The 24,980-nt window shown below is 39.4% G+C and overlaps 1 protein-coding gene across 18 annotated transcripts in view; it reads left to right on the top strand.

The window, feature by feature from the left end:
• The window catches only part of LOC311444767 (ankyrin repeat and KH domain-containing protein 1-like), a gene marked incomplete at its 3' end in the record, with an annotated part of 113,908 nt that overhangs the window by 29,570 nt on the left and 59,358 nt on the right, over window positions 1-24,980 (top strand). For 17 of the 18 annotated variants that reach the window (XM_084536156.1, XM_084536143.1, XM_084536142.1 and 14 more), the window contains exons 3-10: window positions 10,172-10,328; window positions 13,074-13,221; window positions 14,081-14,228; window positions 15,210-15,443; window positions 16,737-16,831; window positions 19,949-20,186; window positions 20,387-20,578; window positions 22,008-22,117. In XM_084536156.1, the coding sequence (XP_084392282.1) occupies window positions 10,172-10,328; window positions 13,074-13,221; window positions 14,081-14,228; window positions 15,210-15,443; window positions 16,737-16,831; window positions 19,949-20,186; window positions 20,387-20,578; window positions 22,008-22,117 (1,322 nt within the window). The remainder of the gene's footprint in view (window positions 1-10,171; window positions 10,329-13,073; window positions 13,222-14,080; window positions 14,229-15,209; window positions 15,444-16,736; window positions 16,832-19,948; window positions 20,187-20,386; window positions 20,579-22,007; window positions 22,118-24,980) is intronic. The other variant, XM_084536148.1, reaches the window with a different exon arrangement.

The raw sequence follows: 24,980 nt of genomic DNA, 5'->3' as shown, positions 1-24,980 counted from the left end.
GTTGTATTTGCTGGACCATTTGTTGGTCACGTTCAACTTGCCATTCTGCCATAAAGCTCCTTTTTCCAAAATGTGAGTGTCCTGCACTTGGTGGGAGTGCCTTGGGAAAAATCAGAATAATAGCATCGTAGAATGGTTTGGGTTGGAAGAGACCTTAAAGATCACCTAGTTCCCACCTCCCTGCCATGGACAGGGACACCTCCCACCAGACCAGGTTGTCTTCATGGAACAGGCACTCCAGCCCCTTGATCATCTTTGTGTCCCTCCTCTGGACTTGTTCTAACACATCTGTGTCCTGCTAGTGCTGAGGGTCCCAGAGCTGTGCGCAGCACTGCAGGTGGGGTCTCACAAGAGCAGAGGGGGAGAATCACCTCCCTCGCCCTGCTGGCCGTGCAGCTTTGGTGCAGCCCCAGATACAGCTGGCTGAAGAGGAATAGGAGGAGTACTATCATCTGCTTTCCTGGCAGCTGCCAAATACTAGAATATCTCCTGTTATTTCAACTGAAGAAGAGGTAACTAAAGAATTTGCTTAACTTCTGTGTAATGGGCGAAAAAGGGCATTAGCAAAATTACAAGGGTTGAAAACTCAAGCTGAGAGAGAAATGTGGATGCACATAGCGATGCAGGGAAAAATACAGTTTTGCAGCAGAAGTTTGTATCAAATGTATATAAGGGATAAATAAGTGCATTAGGACAGGAAATTTAATAGTACAGTAAGGTTTCAGTGCACTGGAACTAAGATAAGACTATGATTTTCGTATTCTTTGTTGAAGATGAGAGTTACATGCTTGACTTTGAGAAGACTCAAAGCCTTGATGTAATTTTTTAGCATTTTAGAAAACAAAACTAAAATAAAATGTACCGTATCAAATTCTTACTACTTCCTGCCTGGGACCGATAATGTTGTAATGACCAATTGTAAAGATGTAGAAAAGTTTTGTTGTGTTGTCTTTTTTTCCTCTAGAAAAGCATTAAAGCTTTATACACAGGAAAAATTTCTTTTAAATGAGAAATTTCAAAGAAACGAAAACATGTTTTGGGAGTTTGTTAGCTGTGGTTTAAATACTTCACCATTATGTAATAAAAATGTTTATTCTCTGTCTGGTTGCAATCAAGGTGTTCTCTTTTCTCTCAGAAGGGATTTGGAATTTGCTACCTTATTCTTGCTCTTCGTCCTGTCCCTTCCCAATCAAGACAAATTCGTCTACTTTTACAAGCCTTTTGTAACTTTTGAGGTCGTGTTTCAGACATGCCAGGATTTTAAATATTAGCACTGCCATTGTCTGATTTTTTTTTCAACTTAGGCGTAACTTCAAGTTTCATTTGCACTGTAATTAAGAATTTTTTCTGACACGAGTACTGGCTCCTTTTCTCACAAGAGCTCTTAAGCCTGTAGAGCTATTTGCAGAAGAGTTTTGGAAGATAGCAAAGGCTTACTCAAGTTAAGCAAGGTCTATCTGCTGTCAGATTGCCTCTAGTGCCAAAGGTTATCCTCTGTAATCCTCTATTTGCCAGTACCGTCCATAGGGAAGATTATTCTCACTTCTGTAGAGGTATCGTGCTTGGGAAAGCTTGAATTTTTTTTCTGTAGCTGTATGGGATTGCCCATTGATGGGAGTTACTGGATTGAATAACCCTACGGTGTAGGCTGAGGAAAGAGCAGAAGGACTGAGACCTTCTGCAGGGACGTTTTGTGGTTGCTCTGCACTAGTTGGCCACAATCCTGCTGAGGTAAGATGGCCCAGCTGGTCCCAGATGCATCCCAGCAGTGCCAGATTCAGTTAAACTACACAAATCAGCTCAGAGTTAGGTGTGCAATAGACACTGCTTCCCTGAAGCAGAGGTTATACTACATGCTATAGAAAGATGATTGAAACTTTTGGCTGGATAAGGTCATGGCAGTGCTAATTGCAGGGTTTTACTGCTGTGAAGAAGCCTTTAGATAAGGCCAGGGTACTAAAAATGCTGTTACTCCGAAAATGCATCAGCATGAGGAATGGAAGCATTAGGAAGGTTTGTGGCTGGATTTGGCTTGTACATGTGAGGTGGTTAGCGATAACTTCAAATGTTTTTTTGCCTGTCTTTTATTTGGAGGCATCCCATGAGACAGGAAAAGCTTAGTGTGTTTTAAATGCTTCCTGAATTGAGATATACTGAGTATGCCAGTGATGTTCTGCTCACATAAAATGTCCTGTCAGAAAGATGCTTCATTTGCCTTGTTGCATGATTGGTTTCCAGCAAAAATGCTGAACTTTTCTCATCTCAGGATTGGGTTGGGAAAACTTAAAGCATTAAATCTAGTTCAGTAAGCAGGAGTCCCTTGTAGGTGAGGGGTTTTGAACTGAGGAAATGAGCATCACCTCTTGCTGAGGTCTCTTCTATTTTGAGGCTCCTTCAAAACCTAGATCTTGTAAGAGGGGAAGGAGTAGTGAACAGAAGATCCAGCGCCTGTCCTAAGGTATTTATGTCTATGCTAGAAGCTAGCATCTTACTACTTCCTGATTTTTGAGTTATCCTGACTTTGGGGTGGGGGTTCAGTATTCATTTGTTGGATTTGATCTTGGAAAGGGGTTTTGGGGCAGGTGTAAGAGGTATGCCATAAAGGAGCGAACCAGCATCAGAAGCTCTGATACATGAAGTGGCGACACAACACTGCCAGCAAGTTCTGAAGGTACTGAGCATGAAAGCATGGAAAAAATATATTCATACGTTAAATTTAGTAAGCCTGTACAACTTTCTTGGATGATCCAGCCCTGCTGTATTTAAGAGAAGTGTGAATTTTATTAATAAATATAGTAATGGTCCACCAAGTTAAGTTTTAAGCACAGGTGTAATGCGGAGAAGCAATCGGAGCTGAATATGGAATGTTTTTTTCATGCTGCTGAAGTGAACTTAGTCTGAGCTAGTGCAGAACAGGTGCTTTAAAATATTATGACCAAATCTGTGTCACCATAGTCTTGTCTGATTTGATTTGCATTCAGATATGCTTCTTGGAAGCAATCCTTTTTCTTAAAGAGGGATTAAGTTTCCCTATATTTAAGTACAGTATTATACACTGTAGAAAGACTGATCTGGGAAGAATTTGGTGCAGGGAGACTCAAGCAAATATTACTTCATGATATTTTTGGTGTTTAAATAAGTTCATATATGAAACTGCATGCTTATTTAAGCACTAATGGGTAATCTTATAATGGTACACTAATAGGTGATAACATGTTACATAGATATTTAAAAGCTTAGGTCTCTCTTAAAGGATGAGAAAAAGCCATAATCATAGTTTTCTGGGTAGCGTGGTGATGAGCAAGTTTGTTGTGACAGAACTATGTGTTTTATACGTTGGGAGATTTAGAATACAAAAACTTTGAATGAAGGTTTCTACTCAAATTTCATCTTTATTGTTAATAATGTGAAAGATGAGGTAAAAAAATACTACGGCAAATAGGGTATTTGCTACTAGTGTATTTACGTAGGGGCAAAGGTCTCATAAGAGGACTTCTACGGTATGATATTGAAGTCAAAATGTTTTTTGGAATTCAAAGTAGAATCAGCTACTTGTATTCCGTGCATATTCAGGTTCTTCAAATACCATTAAAAAATAAGGCATGTTTCTTGACCTTGATTTTCATTTCATTTCTTTTAAGCTGTCTCCGTTTGCATCACAACTTGCCTTTGTGGAAAGAGTGGTTCGAGACCTTAAGAAAACACAAGATTCAGTTAAGCTTCTGGGACTAGCAGATGGTTCCACGTGAGCTGCAGTTTTGTTAGATTTCATTAAAAATGTGAGGTCATCAGCCTGGCCTGTTAGCTGGGGATTGGCCTCAGTGGCCTTTGTTTCTGTGATGCCGGAGGCTGTCCTGAGGAGCCCCATACCCCTGAGGTCCCAGAGGAAGTCGAAATAAAGGAGTTGGGCTGGGTGAGGACCAATTAAGCAAGCTGGACATCCATAAGTCCATGGGTCGCGATGGGATGCACCCCCAGGTGCTGAGGGAGCTGGTGGAAGTCATTGCTAGGTTGTTCTCCATCACCTTTGGTAAATCATGTGCATTGGGAGAGGTGCCTGAGGACTGGAGGAGAGCAAATGTCACTCCAGTCTTCAAAAAGAGCAAGGAGGAGGACCTGGGAAACTATAGACAGGTCAGCCTCACCTCCGTCCCTGGAAAGGTGATGGAACAACTTATCCTTAGCGTTGTCTCCAGTCATATCAAGGACAAGAGGGTCATTAGGGGCAGTCAACATGGCTTCACCAAGGGGAAGTCGTGCTTGACCAACCTGATTGCCTTTTTTGAGGATATAACCAGGTGGATAGATGATGGAAAGGCAGTGGATGTGGTCTGTCTTGATTTCAGTAAAGCTTCTGATGCCGTCTCCCACAGCATCCTCACAGCTAAACTGAGGAAGTGTGGTCTGGACAAGAACTGGCTGAAGGGAAGGAGCCAGAGGGTTGTGGTCAATGGGACGGAGTCAAGTTGGAGGCCTGTATCTGGTGGAGTCCCTCAAGGGGTCAGTGCTGGCACCAGTACTGTTCAATATATTCATTGATGAGTTAGATGAGGGAATGCCATGCACCGTCAGCAATTTTGCTGATGACACAAACCTGGGAGGAGCGGCTGACATGCCAGAGGCTGTGCTGCCATCCAGCGGGACCTCACCAGGCTGGAGAATTGGAGAATTAAATTGGAGAAATTTAATGAAATATAATGAGGACAAAGGTAGAGTCCTGCATCTGGGCAAGAGCAACTCCAGACACTGGTATAAGGCTGAGGGAGCTGGGTCTATAGCTTGGAGAAGAGGAGACTGAGGGGTGACCTTATTGATGCTTTAAATATTTAAAGGGTGAGTGTCAGGAGAACGGAGCCAGGCTCTTCTCTGGAGACACCCGATGATAGGACAAGGGGCAATGGGTGCAAGTTGAATGTAGGAGGTTCCACTTAAATGTGAGACGAAGCTTTTTCACAGTGAGGGTGGCAGAGCACTGGGCCAGGCTGCCCAGGGGGGTTGTGGAGTCTCCTTCTCTGGAGACTTTCAAAACCCACCTGGTTGCGTTCCTGTGTGACCTGATCGAGGTGTTCCTGCTCCAGCATGGGGACTGGACTGGGTGATCTTTCAAGGTCCCTTCCAATCCCTAATATTCTGTGATTCTATGGTTCAAGTGTATGTTGCATCATACCTTATGCTGGAATTGACTGAGGGGAAGGCAATCAGCACTGAATCAGCAGGTGTTTTTTTTTTTTTTTGTTTGTTTGTTTTTGGTGAGGGCTATCAGACCTGGCTTTTTGCAGTATGTGTTGATCTCTTTTGAACATCAATGGAGATTGCCCCGAGCGTAGGTTGACATCAGTCATGTGATGCACATAACCATGGGCTCCATACCACAGTCTTCTTAACATGTTTTAAATGATGATAATTGTGAGCTATGAACTCTGAACTATTTTTCAGTATTTTTCTTGATATGAGCTTTAGGAAGGACAGAGCAACTGATGCTCCTGTGAGATTGTTCCCTTTCTTGAAATAGAAAGGGAGGGGAATGGTTGCTAGAATGAGAATCACCTGACTCGTGCCTTTACTACACTGAACTTAAAACAACTTTGGACTGAGGTATTTCTGTAGGTTCTTCAAGATTTGCTCGTGACTTCTAATTTCTGTGTTTGAATTGTGAAAATACACGTACATAGTTTTCAGATGATGTTAATCTCCGATTCCTCATGGTGAAATCACAGAATGGTTTGGATTGGAAGGGGCCTTAAAGCTCGCCTTTAGGTGTGCAGTTGCTCCAGAGTCAACCCAGTTACATCCTAAGCAGTTGTCCGGGAAGCTCAGTTTCTGTGAGGCTGCTAAACTGTTGAAATGTTTAACCTGGTGGAAAGATCCTTTGCGGATGCAGCTGGAATTTGTGCACTGTGTATCCGGTAGTTTGTGGCCTGGTAGAGGGACTCATGGCCTTGCAGATCCTCGAATTCAGAACCGTTCCCTTGGGGTACTTCTCTTCTTCAGCTCAGAGATCTGCACGTTGATGTGTTGGGTGAGGAGGAGCTCAGTGTTTATCCCCAGTCAGGAGAGACCAGGATTAAGGGCTCTACTCTTATCCATCATGTAACACTGCTGGCCTTGCATCTCCCAGGTGAACCTGTTAATCTATTTCCAAATTCACTTCTTTTGGTATTCTGTGTGGCAGTTGAACAAAAGTACTTCTTTTTGGTTTCCTTCTCAACATATTCTTGATAATTCTAGTGGTAGCCTTTCACTTTGCATTGAGACTGTCACTGTTGCCATATCTTCAACAACTGGATTGTTCTCAGTAAAGATCAGTCTGCAGTGGCTCCCTTCTTCTCCTTATAGATTTACCCTGCAACAGTGATCAGACCATGGGGGAAAAAGATACTAGACGGCATCTCTGGTGCTTTGCATTCTTGGAAGTGTGACATTGTGCCACAGGAAGCAGAATGTCAAACACCGTAGGTTTCAGCTCAGGCGTTTTCTGAAGTCCTTAGCAATTCTTGTGACTCAGGAAAGTGCAAGTGAGACTAATAACGTGGAAAATTGAATTCATCTTTCTCACACACAAGTGATCACAGGCATGGAGAATCCTCTTGAGGATGCTTCTAGTGGAGGATGGGAGAAGATGATGAGCTCGTGATTGCCGTCCATGTGTGCGTGAGGTGTTGGAAACAACTAGTGGAGTGACACAAGAACAAGTGGTAATCACATGGACACAAAGTTAAATCAGAGATTAGAAAATGAGTATTAGAGCAATAAAATTCTAGCATAGTTGTCCTAAATCACAGAAGTAAACACCGAGCTGGTTGGTAATTATTATTTAGATAGTACTATAAAGCTGCAAAAGGGAAATAAATGCCAGGTGTCAGCAGCAACCAGCTTGGTAGTGCTTGTAGTCTGACTCCCTTGTACCATCCCCAGCCTAACAAATGTCTGCTCGGATGTCTCAGGTGGCTGGCTGCTGATTAGTTTTACCGTGTAATAACAAAGTGATCAGGTTGTGGAGTCATGATGCCCTTGAACTCTGTTTGGACAACAGTTTTGTGTCATCGTCCTCTCCCCCTGCCAGCTGATGTGAAATTAACACCAAGGAGTGGCACCGGGGTTGTTGAGCCGGAGTTGGCTGTGTAAATAAATGGCTGCTTCAGTTTACAACCTGAAAGTCCTTGGGATTATATCACCTTTTTTGGAACAAAGCAGGAAACAGTGAAGTGAGTTGTCGGTGTGCTTTGTAACACCTGTAAGGGGAGGGGGCAATGACCTGTGGGGTGGTAATTCCCCTGGGAAACCATGGGTAGTAATCCGTGAAAACAGAGGTTTTGGAGCAGGAGCTCTGCAGTGGCTGAATCCCATTTGTGTCATAGGACACAGGGCTGAGGTCTGTGCATGATTTATTTCTTTTGGCTTCAGAAATCCCGTGTATGAAAGCTTCGAAGAACAAACTTTAGGAATGGAGTCACTAGCCAAGTGCAGGTTCTGTTTGCTCGTACCTCATCCCGATGAGATCCAGCAGCTTTTCTTGGGCACTCACCAGGCTCTACAGCTCTGAGATGAGCAAAGAATTAGCCGAAGAGGCGCAGGTAACCCCCCCACCATACAGGGCCAGGATCAGCAGCCTGTACATCTGTCCCAGCTGTCTCACCTCATCCCTTCTTACGTACAGAGGTGAATTTTGCGGCCTGTCTAGGTATTCTGTCTGTCTGGCTACCCAAATCATTTGAAATGATTTGGATACCTAGTTTAGTTGCAGATAGCCAGGAAACTTTTTGTTCATTGACTGGAGCTTTTATTTCTCACCTCCTTTGCTAGCAGCAGAGCGGTATGTAGTTTTCCTTCCTGAGACCATTCTGGGTAGAGGAAAACTGCTGTTATGTACACTAAATGTAGCCTTTGCTCAGGGATCATTTTTCTGAATCCTTTGGACTTCTTGTACTCTTCCATTTTGCTTAACGCAGTGGTCAGATTTGGTTACACCAGTCCCAGATGAGGCCTCAGTGCTGCGTTGTGAACTCTTAATTCCCTTTCTTTCCTTAGGCAGTACTTGCAGATATCCTCCAAGTTAGCACATGTGAGCCCTGCCACCAGAAATAGCTGCTGTAAACATTTGGGTAATTTCCTCCGGGAGCTGCCTTGGGACATCAGAGCCATGCAGAAGAACTTCCCTGCATGACCAGTGCTGGATTGTTCCCTGTGCGCTTCCCCAAGGGCTGTACCCCGCTGTGGGGCAGCGCTGCCGTGGGTGCAGAGACTTTTTGCTCCCGAGCAATCCCAACTTGCTTCCCTTTGAACTGCCAACACGTTCAGTGTGCGTTGATACATGAGGTATGAGCTGTGGTGTTGGAGTCCTGCTATTCATAGCCTCGCTATATTTAGCAGCAGTGGCTAAAAAGGTTATGGCCTCAACAGGCTGGAGGCATCGCCAGCAGCCTCATAAGTGGGGTAAGGAGTCTGTAGGCCTACGTTTTGTTGATCTGACTCCTCCTCGGCATGGTTTTGGCATTTCTGACTGAAGATTTAGAGATTCCTATCGTGATTAGGACATTAGTCAGGACTAGTGCTAGCCTGTCTTTGAAAACCAGACAGGTGTGATGTGCTTAGAATCTACTTGGGATTTCTCATTGTATCACAGAGAGGGTAATTCATTATCAATGCCTTTTCACAGCTTCTTGATACTGCTGAAATGATCTGAAGTGATCTAGAGACAGGGTTAGAGCTGGGGAGATAATGTGCTGAGAGCTGGCCACAACCCTTCAGCATCTCAGTCTCCTTAGTGTACTCTCAATTTCAGTCATCTAAGTACTTTTTGCATCCCATCATGGTGTCTTGCTGGAGTTGATGGGATAGGATTTCTTCACTGTTCCCAGCAACTCGGTTTGAACACTAAGCCAGCACTTACGGCTCTGCAACAGTGGTGTAAGGTTATGTGGTTATGTGACAAAGCATCTCATATGCTGTTGTAAGTTGTCTTAGGACGCAAAAATGTGGCTAATGTTGGTTCTTGCATTAATGTAAAACAAATCAGATGCTCTCAAACTGGGGAAATACAGTGTCTGAAGGCAGCACTCGACATTTTCAAAGTGTGATTTCAGGATTTATACTGGAATAGCTGCAAGCTAGTTGTGGGAAACCTGGTGTCAGTCAGTCTTGTGGAAGTGTGCACATGCCAAATAGCAAATGTCCAGAGATATGAAATGCGTTTTTTTTTTTCCCCCAGAGGTTTATATCTAATTTGGCTACATTTAACTGCTAAGGAACTGAAGAGTTACTGTTTCATCACTGGTAAAGATAGCGAATCTAAAAACTAGTGACCATTTGTTGTCTCTAGCATGTGAAGCTTTTTTTGTTAGACCTGTTTTTTTCTTTACGCTATTTTCACAATTGTGTATGTGAATATAACCCTGTTGAAGGCTGTGATGAACTTCATGGAATAAAACCTGTGGAGTAAAACTACGGAGCTGTACTGTGACTTTATAGCAACCATGTAAAAGAAAGAGATAAATAGCTGCTTTCAGTAGTGTTCTGTGTTGTACTGCAGGAAAGAAAATGATTAAAATAAAACACCAAAAAAAAGTTGAAGTTCATTGAATCCAAGTGTTTCTACTGTGTAGTGAGATGTTAGTAGAGAAGGGGCATTATTTTCAAATATACTTAAAATACTTTATTTCGTATTTGTAGCTGGAACTATACAGTTTAGAATGTTACATTAGTGGGAATTTCAGCTAATTTTTAGAGCTTTTTCTGGCTCTTAAAAGAACCAAAAAAAAAAAAAAAAAGGTATCAGAGGTAAATCCACTTTACTTTGGGTGAATTTGGGTGAACAAAGTGGGAAATTCTTCTTCACATGCAGATAACCGTAATCCAAGTCTGGAATAATGCGTTCTTCCCATACGTCTGTGAGTGGGTTTAACCCTGTAGTCCTGTATCTGTCCCTCTACCTCCCCAAGATTTTAATTTGTATTTTAATTTGTGAAAGACAGTTTTATTAGTGCTTTATTCCAGTTAATTAAATGTTCAGGTTGTAGACAAGCATTAACAGTTTTAAGTAGTTGATTTTCTGGCATGTTTGCAAATGTTTTTCAACTAATAGTGCATGTGGCTGAAATCTAAAATAGTGTTTTTGCATTTCTTTTGTGTGACTTTCATACTAACCTCACTGATGAACGAACGTACACTGAAGGAATTGGTAAATTGTCCACTGCCGATGGTAAAGCCTTCGCAGATCCTGAGGTTCTCCGAAGACTGACGTCTTCTGTCAGCTGTGCACTGGATGAAGCTGCTGCTGCATTGACACGGATGAGGGCAGAGAACAATCACAATGCAGGACAAGTGGACAAGTACGTATTGATCATTCCCCACCCACAGCTCCTGAATAATAGAACATTTTTTAATTTCAAATTATTTTTTTTACAGTTACTCTTTAGTAATATTCCTGCTGCAGTACTAGCATAAGCAAAGTTATTGAATCTGAAGCTGTAACAGCTGCCACATCAGGTTGTTACCATAGAAGTATAAGAGAAGTACAAAAATGTTAACTGGTAGATTAGAGGAAATGCTGTTCTTTCTGTGTAACAGATAACTAATTTCATTTTTAAAAACTGGTTAAGCTCTTAGCTGTAGAAGAGTTTGTGATATTTTTCTATTTACTGCCTCCACATATTTTGTGGAAACTAAAGGATCTAGTTCATAGTGTTTTCTTTCAACTTTTAATACAAATACTTAAAGGGTAGTGATTTGCCCAGGAGTCTTGCTAAAGAACTTGGGGGGGGGGGGGGAAGAAACTTACCTGGTAACTTTTTTTAGGTGATAATTAATGAGAATAGCATTCAACTCCCATGATTATAGAACTAAGATGCAAAACCTTACTTCTTCATTGGTAATTTCAAAACATCATTAGGGGGCCTGAAGTACTTTCTAATCTGATAAGTGAACACAAGTTGTTCCTAAACTGTTGAGATAGTGACTGCACACACTGTTGAACTTCAAATCTCAGATCACAAATCTTGAAGTCTATTTCTTTTCATATGGGTGAAATTATCAATTTTGTCAAAACACTGAAAGTGATTATAATACAAATATACGTGATCAGATACCTGAATGTGCTATTCAGGTCAGATCTCAGCTTGTTTTATTTAGCAGCTACTACTACGAAGGGCAACAAAGATGATGAGGGGTCTGGAGAACAAGTCTTACGAGGAGCAGCTGAGGGAGCTGGGGTTGTTCAGTCTGCAGAAGAGGAGCCTGAGGGGCAACCTTGTAGCTCTCTACAGGTACCTTAAAGGAGGCTGTAGCGAGGAGGAGATTGGTCTATTCCTCACATCTTTAAAAGACGTTTAGATGTAGAGTTCAGTGGTTTAGTGGAGGACTGGTTAGTGTTAGGTCAGAGGTTGGACTAGGTGATCCTGGAGGTCTCTTCCAACCTAGATGATTCTGTGACTAGCACAGTTAAGTTACATTTAGTTAGTACACAGTTAGTACATTTTTGGGTATCTGGCAAATGAGTTCCTTTTAAAATAAAGCCTTAATGTCATTTAACCATTAGTCTTTGGAAAAATTGGAACTTGCATACTTTTCTGAGGAAATCCTGGAGTCAGATGGATATATTCTTCATTGCAAATAAACTTCTTGAATGATTGTCTCTTTCAGAGAAGAAAAGTTGAAGGTTTTTAATGAATCTGAATATAATAGCTTTTGTTTTAAGACATAAGCATCCATATCTTGTAAATAAATTATACAAGTGGGGATGCATCACATACAGTCCACTGCCATTTCTACTAGAAGGCTCTTCCTCCCTTTCCTTCTACAACCACGGCATTAAATGTATTTTCACTCCTGGTGGCTCAGGGAGTGTGATTCCTTGCATATGTTTTCCAAACAAAACAATATCATTTAGATAAGTAACTGAGTTGATACTGAGAATGGCTTAATTTTGTTTACACTCAAGTGGTCAGCCACGCTTTAGCAGTTGTCTTTTCTGTTAGAAATAGGCTTCTTGGTGCAGAAGAAGATTTAAAAGACAGATTTGGTTCAAAGTAAATTGAAGTTCACTCACCTTTTTCTAGATCTGTTTAGTGTGCTTCCCTAGGTATCAGGAGAAATAGCTCCTTTCTTTAGTGTAGAAGCTAATGATGGTTAAAGTAGTGATTATAAACTTCCTGAGCTTTTAGATGTCAAGAACTTGGGGTATGTCTGGTCATTGCCTTTTAACGCTTAGCTTGTAATTACCTATTCTGGCTTATGAAGGATCAGTTATTAGTGTTCCGTGTAGGATTTGTGGTGTTAGTGCGGTTCAAAAAAAGTGTACTTCAATTGGCTTATTTCATCCATATGAAAAGTTCTGTAATATACTTTCACTGTTGTATAAAAGGAAATAAGGTAAACTTTTTGTAAGACTCCTCTCCTTTCTTCCTTTAAGACCTCATTAGGTGAGGTAAGGGTTTTTCTTTGTTTGAAATGGCTGCTTAAGAAGAAGAAATTCACATGTTCACTTAAAAAAAAAAAAAAAAAAAAAAAGAAAAAAAATGAAAGCTTTGGGCTAGTGCAGGGAAGGAAATGGTCCCACTTTGAGAAAGACAATGGTCAGGAAGTTTGTTTTGTGGCAATATTTGGTATTAGTAGCCTCTTTGATGCTAGGCTGTTCACTTCTTGGCTTTATCTTTACAGGAAATTTGCCTTGGTACCTGTAGTTTGTCATGGTCATAGCCTGTGTGTATCTGGCATTCTAGAGAAGTGTAAACAGCATCAATGAGGTTTACTTCTGTATCTTACACACACAGAACAAAGTGATTTGCAGAGAACTTTTCTTCATGTAGCCTATATAAGAGCAAGTGTTAAGCTAGCAACTGAGAACAAGATCTAATATGGACATCAGCAAGGTCTCTATCTCCGTTTCACCAATGGAAATAATGTATATATGTACTTTTTTCTTAAAAAAAAAAAAAAAGAAAAAAAGAAAAAGAAAAAAGTTGCAAGGTATATTTCCTAGTAAATCTTAGTGCTGCCATCAGCGCTAAGACTATTTCCTTGCATAAGAACACTACCCATCTGTTTTGTGCTTACTCTTGTGATAAATGATTTTCCAGTCGCAGTTTGGCAGAAGCATGCTCAGATGGGGATGTAAATGCTGTCCGGAAGCTGCTGGATGAAGGAAGAAGCGTAAATGAACATACCGAAGAAGGAGAGAGTCTCCTTTGCTTGGCCTGTTCAGCTGGATACTATGAATTGGCACAAGTAAGTAACAAATACATTCACAACTAAACCTTTAGGAAACATTGTCTAAGGGGTTGTTAACTACTTTGGTAGTTAAACATTTTAGATACTCTGATTAAAACAATTTTTGTAGTCTAAGTGGAGTATCAGTTAATACATCTTAATGTGGGTTTACAGCTACTGTTTGTCTTTTTAATGTTAAATGTCATCATACATGTACATGCCTTAAGGTTTAACAGGCTTGTGTGAGGAATGTATCTAATGCTTTATGATTTGTCTGTTTTTCTGGCGTTGTTCTAGATGCAGTCAAGGTGTTCTGCCAAGCAGGCATTGCAAGAGGATCTAAAATATCAGCAAAATAAAAAATGCAAGGGCTTACATTCTGAAGACTTATGTCTCAGTCACTCAGTCTGTTTCTTAATGGCATCTGTGTCACCAGTTAGTTTTTGACTTTCATATATGTGTATTCAATAGCAGCCGCATGTTTTTTGTGATGGGCAAGTGTGCAGAGGGAAAACCGTTTACCTGTAAGCTTGACTTAATGTGGGGCTGTGGTCATTAATGCAGGTTTATAGTTCTTCTGTCACTCTGGTTAGTGAATTGCCCTGTGGCATTGGAAAAAGTCAGTACTGCACTGTAACTTAGTGTTGATTTTAACATATACAAACAAATGTAGAAAAACAGCATTTTCTGAAGCAGAGTGTAGTACAGGTGGTAATTCTACACTATTCCTAGGGAGTACCATTTGTGCTTTGCGTTGGTATTAATGTAAGGCAATGTCATGGCTGACTGGGGAATCGTTCTCAAGCCCGACTGAACTAAAAGCAAAATGGCAATGCTAGAATTTATTCATATATTAACTGAACTTTTTTTTCTTTAGGTGCTACTAGCAATGCATGCAAATGTTGAAGATCGAGGGAATAAAGGAGACATAACTCCCTTAATGGCAGCTGCCAGTGGAGGCTATGTAGATATTGTTAAACTTCTCCTTGTTCATGGTGCAGATGTCAATTCTCAGTCTTCAACAGGTAACTGGGAAGCAGGAAGTTGAGCAATCAACAAAATTAGCACATAAGCACATAAGTGCTTATGAATGTCAGTGTGTTTAACGTACAAGAAAACATGACATGATGAATGGTTAAGAATAGGCTAGATGCATGTTGGACGTGTTTAATAATGGCCAAATAAAGGTCCAAAGATTGCTTTTAGTATTAACAGTAATGGAAAGCACTGTTCCTCTGAAATCCATTGTGGTATTAGATGACCAGAAAAATTAATGAAGTTTAACTTCTCTCACTTTTATAGTCCAAAACTACCCATTAAGAAGGGGACATAGCTGGTCGAGACCAGTTACTATGGTCTGTTGCTTCTACCAAAGAAGAGCTACAGGTCTTTGGGCATTGAATATTGTCTGCTTTGATGATGCCTGACCACAACTTAACTAACCTTGCTGAGAGTATTAAACTGCTGTTCACTTTTGCTAACCTTAAGATAGAATTTACGTTTTTTTCAAATTAAAGTCAGATGTTGAATTATGCAATGTTCATTTTATCTTGATGTTTAGTCATACTAAGTAGAACTTAAAATTTACTGTAACATTTAAATCATGGCCACACATGATTGTCATTTTCAGAATTAGAATTTTAAGTTGCAATAATTTTATAAATGTTTTTTCAAGGGATCAATGGATGTTATTTTAGACAAAACACAAAAATCAACAAAACACAACGAGCAATTTTCATGCTCACTACAGAGTTTGAGATTTATTTGATCTCTGTGTGCTGAAGTAGGAAGCTTAAAGAAAAAACACCGATATTTTCTACTATTGTCTTAGTTTTAAAACTTTCATATTATAGTTGTGTTGAAGTTACTGGCCGGAGTAACATTACTGTGAGGTAAAAGGCTGCTGCTTGTGATGTTTTTGGTTTTGTTCAGAGTTTTAAAAACTAAATTTTCTGTATTGGGACTAGGTAATGGAAAAGACTTACATGCAAACTTCTTCTCTGCAGGAAACACAGCGCTCACTTACGCTTGTGCTGGGGGCTTTGTTGACATAGTGAAGGTGCTATTGAAAGCAGGTGCTAACATTGAAGACCACAATGAGAATGGGCATACCCCCTTAATGGAAGCAGCCAGTGCAGGTCATGTTGAGGTTGCAAGAGTATTGCTGGAATATGGTGCAGGAATCAATACTCACTCCAACGAGTTCAAAGAAAGTGCACTTACACTTGCATGCTACAAAGGTATTATTTTGTACCTTATTTTGTTTTTGTTGTTGCAATTTCTTTTCTGGGGTTTGTCTAACTCAGGGTTCCAGCCAAACTTTGGTTCAATGTTTTCTTAACTGTTTACAGAATGCCAGATTTTAATTTTAAACTCCATGTCAGGAAATGATCATCCTTGGTGTAGTTGTATTAAGACTGTCTACTTGTATCCAAATGTGGTAGACACACATTCAGCATGCTGGAGATGAAATCTTGTGACTGGCTGTGTCCAAACTTGTGCTTTGGCACAGCACCACTTTCCTCTTTCCCCACTACTGCATTTTCCACTTCATTCAGATTCCCTTCACCAACTACCTGCAAGTTCTGAAAAACATGTTACTATTAGTGAAATGTCAGGTTAGACTAGATATTTTTAGAATATGTGATGGGGGGGAAAAATGCTAGTATTATTACTGAATACTTTTCCTCAACTGTAATTTTGGAAGATGTTTATGAATTAATTCATTATTGTGAACACTTGTGGACTTTAATTTCCTGTGCAGTTCAAAGTTTCTACATAAAATAACTTGGTGCCATGGTAATCCATTGGACTTCCAGATTCTCTTCTTCCAAAGGAAAAAACAAACAATAAAAAAATTCCAGTGAATGTTTTTCTCCTAATAGAAACTATAAAGATGCAGATTATTGTCATAGTGATTTATGTTTTGGCTCTGCAGTTAGAATTGGAGGATACTGGTTATGTATAACCCATCAAAAGACTTGGATCTGATACTGTCATGGACTCCCTGCAACATACAGTAGTTCATTACAGAGTTTTCTATAATGGTACTCCTGAAAATGTTGGAGGGATACTCTTGTTTCTTGCAATGTTAAACTTAGTAGGTGGGATGTAATGCAAGATCTTCATTGACTAGGGATTTCCTTATCTTTGGCAAGAAGGTTGAGCTACCTTATGTTCCCCTCCAAAATGTATATTGCTTTGGAACGCTTACACAACTGTGTAACAACATTGTTTAAGGAACAAGCACAGTCTTTTGTAGCTTGAAGTCATAAGTTCCTGTTGTATAAATTTGAATTAGAGAGGTCTGTCTTAATTTCATAGTTGGGCAGTATCATTGGAAAAGACAGTCTGATGTCTGACCGTTCTGCAATTGATTTTCATTAGAGGACTTAAAGAGTAGATTTATGGGTTGAAACATGGAATTATTTACACTTTCATATCTTATTATAAAATTATTAAATGTATTTTCTGTACTACTGAAAACTTATGATATTAAATGCTTGCTTATTTTGTTCTGTTTCGTTTTGAAGGCCATTTAGATATGGTTCGTTTTTTGCTTGAAGCTGGAGCTGATCAAGAACATAAAACAGATGAGATGCACACAGCACTAATGGAGGCCTGCATGGTAAATAGCCTTTATTTGTACTTCTTCCCCCTCGGTGGGAGAGGAATAGAGGAGATGATAAAATGAAGGGGGCCTTTCTTAACAAGCTGTTTTAGGTCTGCAATTGAGAGTTTTAATTGTTACTGTAAGATAGTCTTTAGTATAGTTAACACAGGCAACTTCTTAGTCTAATTAGTTTTAGGGGAAAAAAATCTGTATTTTGGGTACGTGATACGTTGTATTAAATGTTCCCAATGTGAACTGTAGGTGTAATTAATTTACAATGCTATAGGGTAGTAGGTTGAGCCCAAGTCGCTTTCTTTTGCAGTATAAAGGAGTTTTCTGCCTTTGTCTTTATAAATAAGGTCTCACGGACCATCATGGCATGAGCCTTCCAGAAGTGCATTGAACTGGATGAGTAATGCATTGCACTTACCCTTTCACCACAGCAGGGAAAAAAGTGTTGCATGTAGAGACGGTTTGCTTTATTCTAGGTTTCTGTAAATGTGAGGTTTTTGTTTTGCAAACAAACAAAAACATAGTTCAAAAGTAGTTCAGTTCTTAGTTCCCTGTTTTCATAGGAAGCACAGAGAATGGAGGAAAAAATAGTTTTCTTCCACTAAGCTATATTCCCTAGAATATGGGCTGCGATGTTCTAGTCTTCTGAGATCAGGAGGATCAGTTGTTCTTTTACTGCAGCTGTGAGGTGCTGATGCCAGTCACCAAGGTCAGATTATTACATCTCAAGTGGTGTTGGTCTTCTGATAGTGAGATGGTAATAGTCGCCTTGAATAGGCTTCCCTGTATGACAGCCTAGTGCCAATAAAGAATTTGGAAGGACCCAATTGTGGTGGGTGTGTGGTGTCACCTCAAGGAGATGGCAGCATGGCTGCAAACTAAACGTTAGATTTGGTCACTTCTTATAATAGTCTGAGCAGCATGTTACCTTGGGGTCTGTGAAATGTCTCAGCTGGGGAAGTTACGTTGGTGGTCTGAATACTGTTATTTTGGGGTATTTTAGACCAGTTTGCATCATGTATTTGACCTTTAAAAGTAATAGAGAGGAAACTGATCTTTTTAAGTTCCAACTCCGAGTCTAGTGATGAAGTTTTTCCGTGTTATCTTTTAGCTACACCCTTGTGGAAGGGAACCATTCTGGCAAATTGTGACTTTTGCCAGCCAGCCTTCCGTGTTCTTTAACCAGTGCTACAAAGAAATACAGGTTGATATTTGAACCTCCAAGTTTTGGTAGTATGTTCTGGTCAAATGGGAGCACTACACCAAAGATAATACATCTTGGTTAGGTGAGGTGGTGGTTGGCTCTTTGACCAGCATCACTGAGAACAACAGCCTGTCCTTAATTTACACATTTGGTTGCTGTTAATCTCATGTTACCTAGTATCTGCTTTGTGGTTAACCTAAAAGAGACAAGCATTGTCAGGAGTTGCCTGTTTGATACCCCTCTTTCCCTATTTTCTGTTGCTCTGTGTTAGCTGTTGGAGTTACTGGCTAGTAATTCTGAGATCAGAATGGGGAAGTAGTTCACTTAAGATCGCTGTTCTTAATGGAGTAAGTCTTTACTTTTGGGAATTAGTGTGTGATGTAAATAAGAATTCCACTTTATGATCATGTCTGTGCCCTAACCTGAACAACTCTGGTTTTAAGTTTGGACAAAGGGGTATTCTAATGTCTTTTTTGCCCTTTAATATTGCTCAACTTCATTTGGATTTCTTTCCAAGAAAACAATGTAAAAACATCTGCTTTTTGCCACTGAAATTGCCCTTTTTTTTTTTTTTTTTGACTATACTGGGAGGAAGTGTTCTCTTTCTTCTCTATGAAAATCTGCCAGTAACTGTTGGGGCCAGTTTAAAGTATTAATCCAGGTTTATTGTCGTGTCCCAGAAGAACCACTGTGTCAGGGCACAGAACTCTGTGAGCACAGCTAAATCATCAAAGCTGTCTGAACAGCTTTTTCCTCTTATAGAAGAATCTATATTTCTTCTTTGAATAGTAATTATAGTGATCATTATGATGCAACTAAAATGTATGCATCTGCAGTATACAAGGCAGAAAGTGTTTTTTTCTCTACTAAGAGATGCTAACAGCATACCTCAATTTAAGTCTCTCACTTTGGAATCCCCTTTTGTCCTTACTATATCATATTACTTGTATATGCTGAAGAAAGATTCAGTATGACATCCTCTGATGAGACTCTTGTTTCTCACTGAGCACTGTTTCTATGACTTGAGTCTTCTACCAGCGTAGTTTATCCATTTGGGTTTTCCAATCTCCCTTCTCCGAAGTGTTCCAATCCATTTGTGTTAGTAATATGAGAGGGAGAAACCAGGAGGGTGTTCTTTCCTGATGCCAAAATTTCTTTGCATTTGCTTATTCTCAAAGGTATTGTGGCTCTCTACAAAACACACCTTAGGTAAATCATGAATTTTTGGTACTGGGGCTCTTTCAAGGAACTGGGAGTTTAGTAGTAGTTTCTGGAGAAGCTAACAGCTACCTTTATCTGCTTTGATTGGGAAGTCTGAATGACAGCTATGGCAATCCTAATTCTCTTCCTTCATTGGCAGATTGGCTCACCACAAGTCATTTTTCATTAGCCTTTTAAGATTTGTTCCAGCCTTCCCTCCTCATGTTAACCTACCTTACTGAAGTTTTTCAGCAGATATCTTTTTCAGGATATAGAAACTGACAGTTGGAGCCTTTTTGTTTGTAGAAGCTATGAATCAACTCTAAAGAAAAAGTCTTTTTTTTTTTTTTTCCAGTGTTTGGTTTGAGGTTTAGTCATGCAGTGGATTTAGTCATGGTATTTGTTTGCTATCTACAATACTTTTGTGCCCCAGGTATTTTGCTGGGTATTTAAGAATGTCTTACCCCATAACTCTTCCCCTACTCAGCACAAGAAAGGGGGGAAAGAAAATCTAGCTCTTTTTTCCTGATGCATTTAAACCTAACATAAGTGTAGGTGGAAATCTAAATGTCAGGTTAATCCAATTATTACAATAATGTCGTAAATTAAACCATGAGCTTCCTCTAGGTCACTTTCAGACCTAGTGCACGTAGTAGTGGTTGCAACTAGTGCATTAAATGCCTTTTTTGATTTCTGTTTTCACCTCTGTTTTGTAGGATGGACACGTGGAGGTAGCACGCTTGCTTTTAGACAGTGGTGCTCAAGTGAATATGCCTGCAGATTCATTTGAATCTCCCCTCACCCTGGCTGCTTGTGGTGGACATGTGGAGTTAGCAGCTCTCCTGATAGAAAGGGGAGCTAACCTGGAGGAAGTTAATGATGAAGGTTATACTCCTCTCATGGAAGCCGCACGCGAAGGTCATGAAGAGATGGTGGCATTGTTGCTGGCACAAGGTGAAATCACTGTTTCTGTAGCATTATTATGAAGCATGCAGTGTTGACTTCCCCATTAAGTATTCTGTGCAAATTCCTCTAATCTGGCCTGTGCTGTAACTACAGAGCAAAACTAAAACACCTGAACTGTGGAGGTGATGATCATTCGTGTTTCCATCCTTTCTCTGGTCAGTTAAAATAACAGCTATTTTGTTTCCTAGGGGCAAATATAAATGCACAGACAGAAGAAACACAGGAGACAGCTCTTACTCTGGCATGTTGTGGAGGGTTTTCCGAAGTGGCTGACTTCCTTATTAAGGCAGGAGCTGATATAGAACTTGGTTGCTCAACGCCTTTGATGGAAGCTGCTCAAGAGGGTCATCTTGAATTGGTGAAATACTTGCTAGCAGCAGGTATGTATACAGTACAAATGATCTGGCACACAGACTTCATATATTTGAATCATATGATTTAGAAGATACCTAGGCTCGGTGGTGGCAGCGTTGTAACAAGAAACCATCCTCAGGTGCCTAGATAAGGGGCGTGTGTGTGTTTTTCACCTTAATATTGTTTGATACTGTTAACAGAGGAAGGTGCCTCATGGAATACTGGTTTCTGTTGAATCTCCAATAAATACCAATATTCATTAGGAAAATTGTTTCCAGCATTTAGCAAAATATTAATACAGATAATGCTTGTTTTTATATTCTGCTCCTGCTTTAACTAAGCCAAATGATCTGCAAACAAGTAGTCTTCCTGAATAACAAGTACTTCAGAAATTGGACCCTGAGAAGCAGTGTACAAGACAGGTTTTGGAGTGTGCTGAATTTCTTCATTATAAAGTCATATAAAATTAAATCTTGCTGGAGTTGGTTGGGGTGAAAAGACACTTCAATGTTCATCTGTCAATTTAAAGCTGGTAGAAACTAGAGTATGTTAATATTATTTAAAAAAAAAAAAGAAGAAAAAAGAAAAAGCTGCATTTTATATATTTTCCTTGTATTGGACAGTAACTTATTTGATATTCTGTTTTTTAAGAATAAGCATAAAATGTGCCGGATTTGTAATTCTAGAAAGTAATGCTCGCTGCTCATCAAGGGACAGTAACAATGGTGTCTCTTACGCAGTGACACCAGCATGTGACACCAGGCACAAGCTTGCTTGAAACTCTGGTTGCACTTCACTTACAATGATAATGTAGAAAGTTAATTGAGGATTTTTTTGGCATCACTTGATTTCTAAATATTTCTTGCACCTTGGAAATAAGAAATTAGCTAATCACATTTCCTTTTTTAGAAGACTAAAACATAATTTTAATGTAGCTGATAAAAACATAAAGCTAGCCAAATTATTTCACTGATACAGTTTTAAAGAAAATGGTTTCAAAGAACAGGGAAGACATAAAATTTGTAGAAGTATATTTTCTTGTATTAATACAAGAAAAGTCAGTATTAATAAGTATTAATACTTATTCAGTAAAATGCATTTTGCCTGGTTTTACAGCTACCTGTCAAATGGGTAGTCTAGACAAGCATCTGAATTAACTTTTGTTGTTGGAACTGAAATCTTTATTGCTGTAGGGGAAGAATAGTAATAAGTGACCAATAAGTGCTTCAGTTTTCAGTTAAGCCTCTTCTAAACCTTGGCTTATCCCATCTACTCAGGATATTGTTATGAGATCAATGTTGACCATGAGAGCAATGCCTGTGGGCTGTGGAAGCTTTAGGTCTGTAGGATGTAACTGTTGTTGTGGACAAATATTGCCTTAAATTTATGTTTATCAGATATGAAATACTTGATAAGGAGATGTCCAGTAAGAAGAAAAAATTGTTGTCTCTGCAGGGGCTAATGTTCATGCCACCACGGCAACAGGAGATACAGCTTTGACCTATGCCTGTGAAAATGGACATACTGATGTTGCGGATGTGTTGCTTCAAGCTGGTGCTGATTTGGTAAGGCTTCTGTTGCCTTTTGTGGGGAAAACTTGGTTTGAAACTCCTTGCCAAAGGTTGTATGCTTGTAGAGCAGGAAGCTCTCAACAGCTGAGTTTCATATATGAATATGAAAAGAGGAGTGAGTAACTTTTTAAAAAGCTTACATGTTCTGCTTGCTCTAAAAAAAACAGAATTTCTTCTATGGGTCAAATATTAGCTAATAAGTTTTAGCTATAGATTACACATGTGACAGTTAATTACCATAATTTCAATATGTTCCATAGGTTTTCTTGTTTAGCAGGATACAATTCTACATTACCTTTATTTTTTTGTGCCTCATAATTTTTTCTAAAATATTGCAGATTACAGTTTCTGTTTTACTGCTGTGAATTTAAAATAGGCTAGTAGTAGGATATATTACTTTTCTGTTGTTAATTTCTGAGTCCTTTTGGTATTCTTTTGTGTTGCAGCTTTCAAGAGTTAATCTAAGCAAATGACTTTTAAATGACCAACATAGTATGATCTTTTATTTTTTCCAGAAATCTTTTCTTTCTTGTAACTTTTTTCTGTATACTGCTTTCATAGTGCTTCTTTTTTTATGATGCTTCTTTTTTTTAATGATGCTTTTAACCACAACTTTTTTAATGTTAACTGTTTTTTAAATTTGTTTTTACTTTTCTGATGTGCAGTGAGACACCTAAAATTTCTTCTTCATGACCTACAGTTATAATATTTGTCTGGCTTTTAAGCAGCAAAAGCAAATGATACCTTAGTCTTCTAAAGGAGATCAGGAGTCTTACATCTTATAAAGCAGAAGCAGGGAAGATTGTGCTTTTGTTTGTTTGTTTTAAATCTTCTTTTTCCTCACTGCTTTTGTGCTTTTTTTTTTTGGTGGGGAGGGTATTATTAGGGACTTATCTCAAAATAAGTCTTTAACTATTTGAAGTTTCAATTAAAAATTATATTTTTAAATACAATTAATACTTCCACTATTGTTGTGAATATAGGTTGTTTTTTGGGGGGGGGGTTTCAACAATTTATCTGCAGAAAAATTGTAGTTCATAACAATGCCTTCCTACCAGGAAGGGAAGTCATGCTAATCGTGGGGGTGTTAGTGGAATTGTTAGGGGGTGGCACATCTTCTGAACTTTGCTCAATTTACTGTTAGTTACTAATCAGTAACCACTTAAATAGATGTAGGCCTTTTTGGTTTTACTTGTGATTTAAAAAAAAAAAAAAAAAAAGTACTTTGTTGGAAAAGTATATAATCCATGACAGTGAGTAGCACAGCTACAAAGCCTGAAACAAAGAAATATAAATTTGGTGTGCAGAAGCTTTTAAAAAGATACAACAGTTTCTGCTTGCATGTAACTTTAATTATTTACAATTTACAAAAATGTCAATTACTGTATTTTCTTCTCTCACCTCTCCTGTGTGGGTTATTTAGAACAGTGCTTGTGGCCTTTAGCATCTAGCTCAGTGGTCAGTATTGCTGAGAAAAACAGCAAGCCTTTCTAAATTAAAGTCTTACTTTAATGCATTTTTTTTGTGTGCTGCCAATCAAAATGAAAAACTGTCAAGAAAATTATAGTAAGGAAGAAAAGTAAAATTTCTGTCAGTGGTAATTGGCTGTAGTCTATCCAAATAGTTGCTTATTGTTGAAGCACTGGTTTACATGTGGGGAGGGAGTCTTTCCATGTAGTTTCCCTGGTTTTGAATTCTGATGTTACGTAACAATCTTGCATTTAAAAGGCAATTGCAGTCGCTAACATAGGTATGTTAAACTTCTGTAATTATTTCTTAAGATGGAGGGAAGATGTTTGTCAAAAGCCACATGGTAAAGTTGTATTCTAAATAGTAAAGATGAAATCTTTAGAACAGGGAGATGCCTGTAGAAGTGTTGCGATGCTTACAGTGGGTGCCTAGAGTTTTGAAGAGTTTCTTTTCAAACTTTTGTGTTGCTTTGCTTTTTTAGAAATTCTGAGCTGTTGTGAATAAATTTGCCATGATTGTGATTGATCTAAGGAAGGTTTTGCAAGAGTGTCACCTTATCGCTGGAGTTTGAAATCCCTTTGGCAGTACCGTTCTTGTAGATTTCAATGTTCACTTGTAATTTAAATGAGATTAGTTGTCTTCACCAAGTTGTCACAGGAAGTCTGTGGTGTTGTGGTTAAATTGGTGCTCTGTCTGTCACTGTTTTTCTCATTAATTTTGCTTTCTTTCTGTTGTTAAGGCACATGAGATGAAAATGCATTTTCATTTGCTTTTCTTTTTCATGGTGCAACTTCAGTCTTTCTTGAGACTGCTTTCTGGAATCCAACTCTTTACCTGGGGTTTATATTCCAGTCACTGAGGAGATGGACATGTGCCATTTTACCTTGTGTTCCTTTTTGAGGGAAAATACTGATTATGTCTATATTAAAATAAAAGAGGGCCAAGGTCTGTTCCTGAAATGCCAGAAGAAAGGGTTGTTGTTGAACCCATCCATGCAGTGTTGCACTGGACCTGAGGATTCACCGAGCTTGTGCCTGTACCCAATGTTTATAAGATTTTGGTTTGTCTGTGGCTATGTTGGCTTTTGGGCTATGTTGCAGTCCACCATAATGGTGTTTGTTTAACACATCACTGGGACTATGCACTGAGCATGTGGGATGAGGTCTTGAAGTTCATCAGGGTGCAAGGCCTCTGAGATCAGTGGAGACTAACTTGATGTTGTGTTATCCATGCTGCCTGCAGGGAACAGCTTCTGGTGCCCCTTGTTCCCATGATTCTGGACAGGGCCAGAACTGTGCCAGGGAGGCTGTTAAGGAATAAACAGTGTGAAAGGTCAGAGATCCCATGCCTGAACTTGTTTCCTAGCCCTGGTTTATCTATTTACCTG

Source organism: Aythya ferina (genome assembly GCF_964211825.1).
Source record: "Aythya ferina genome assembly, chromosome: 14".
NCBI classification, from domain to species: Eukaryota; Metazoa; Chordata; class Aves; order Anseriformes; family Anatidae; genus Aythya; species Aythya ferina.
The sequence above is the reverse complement of the archived record's forward strand: the minus strand, read 5'-3'. Positions and strand labels throughout refer to the sequence as shown.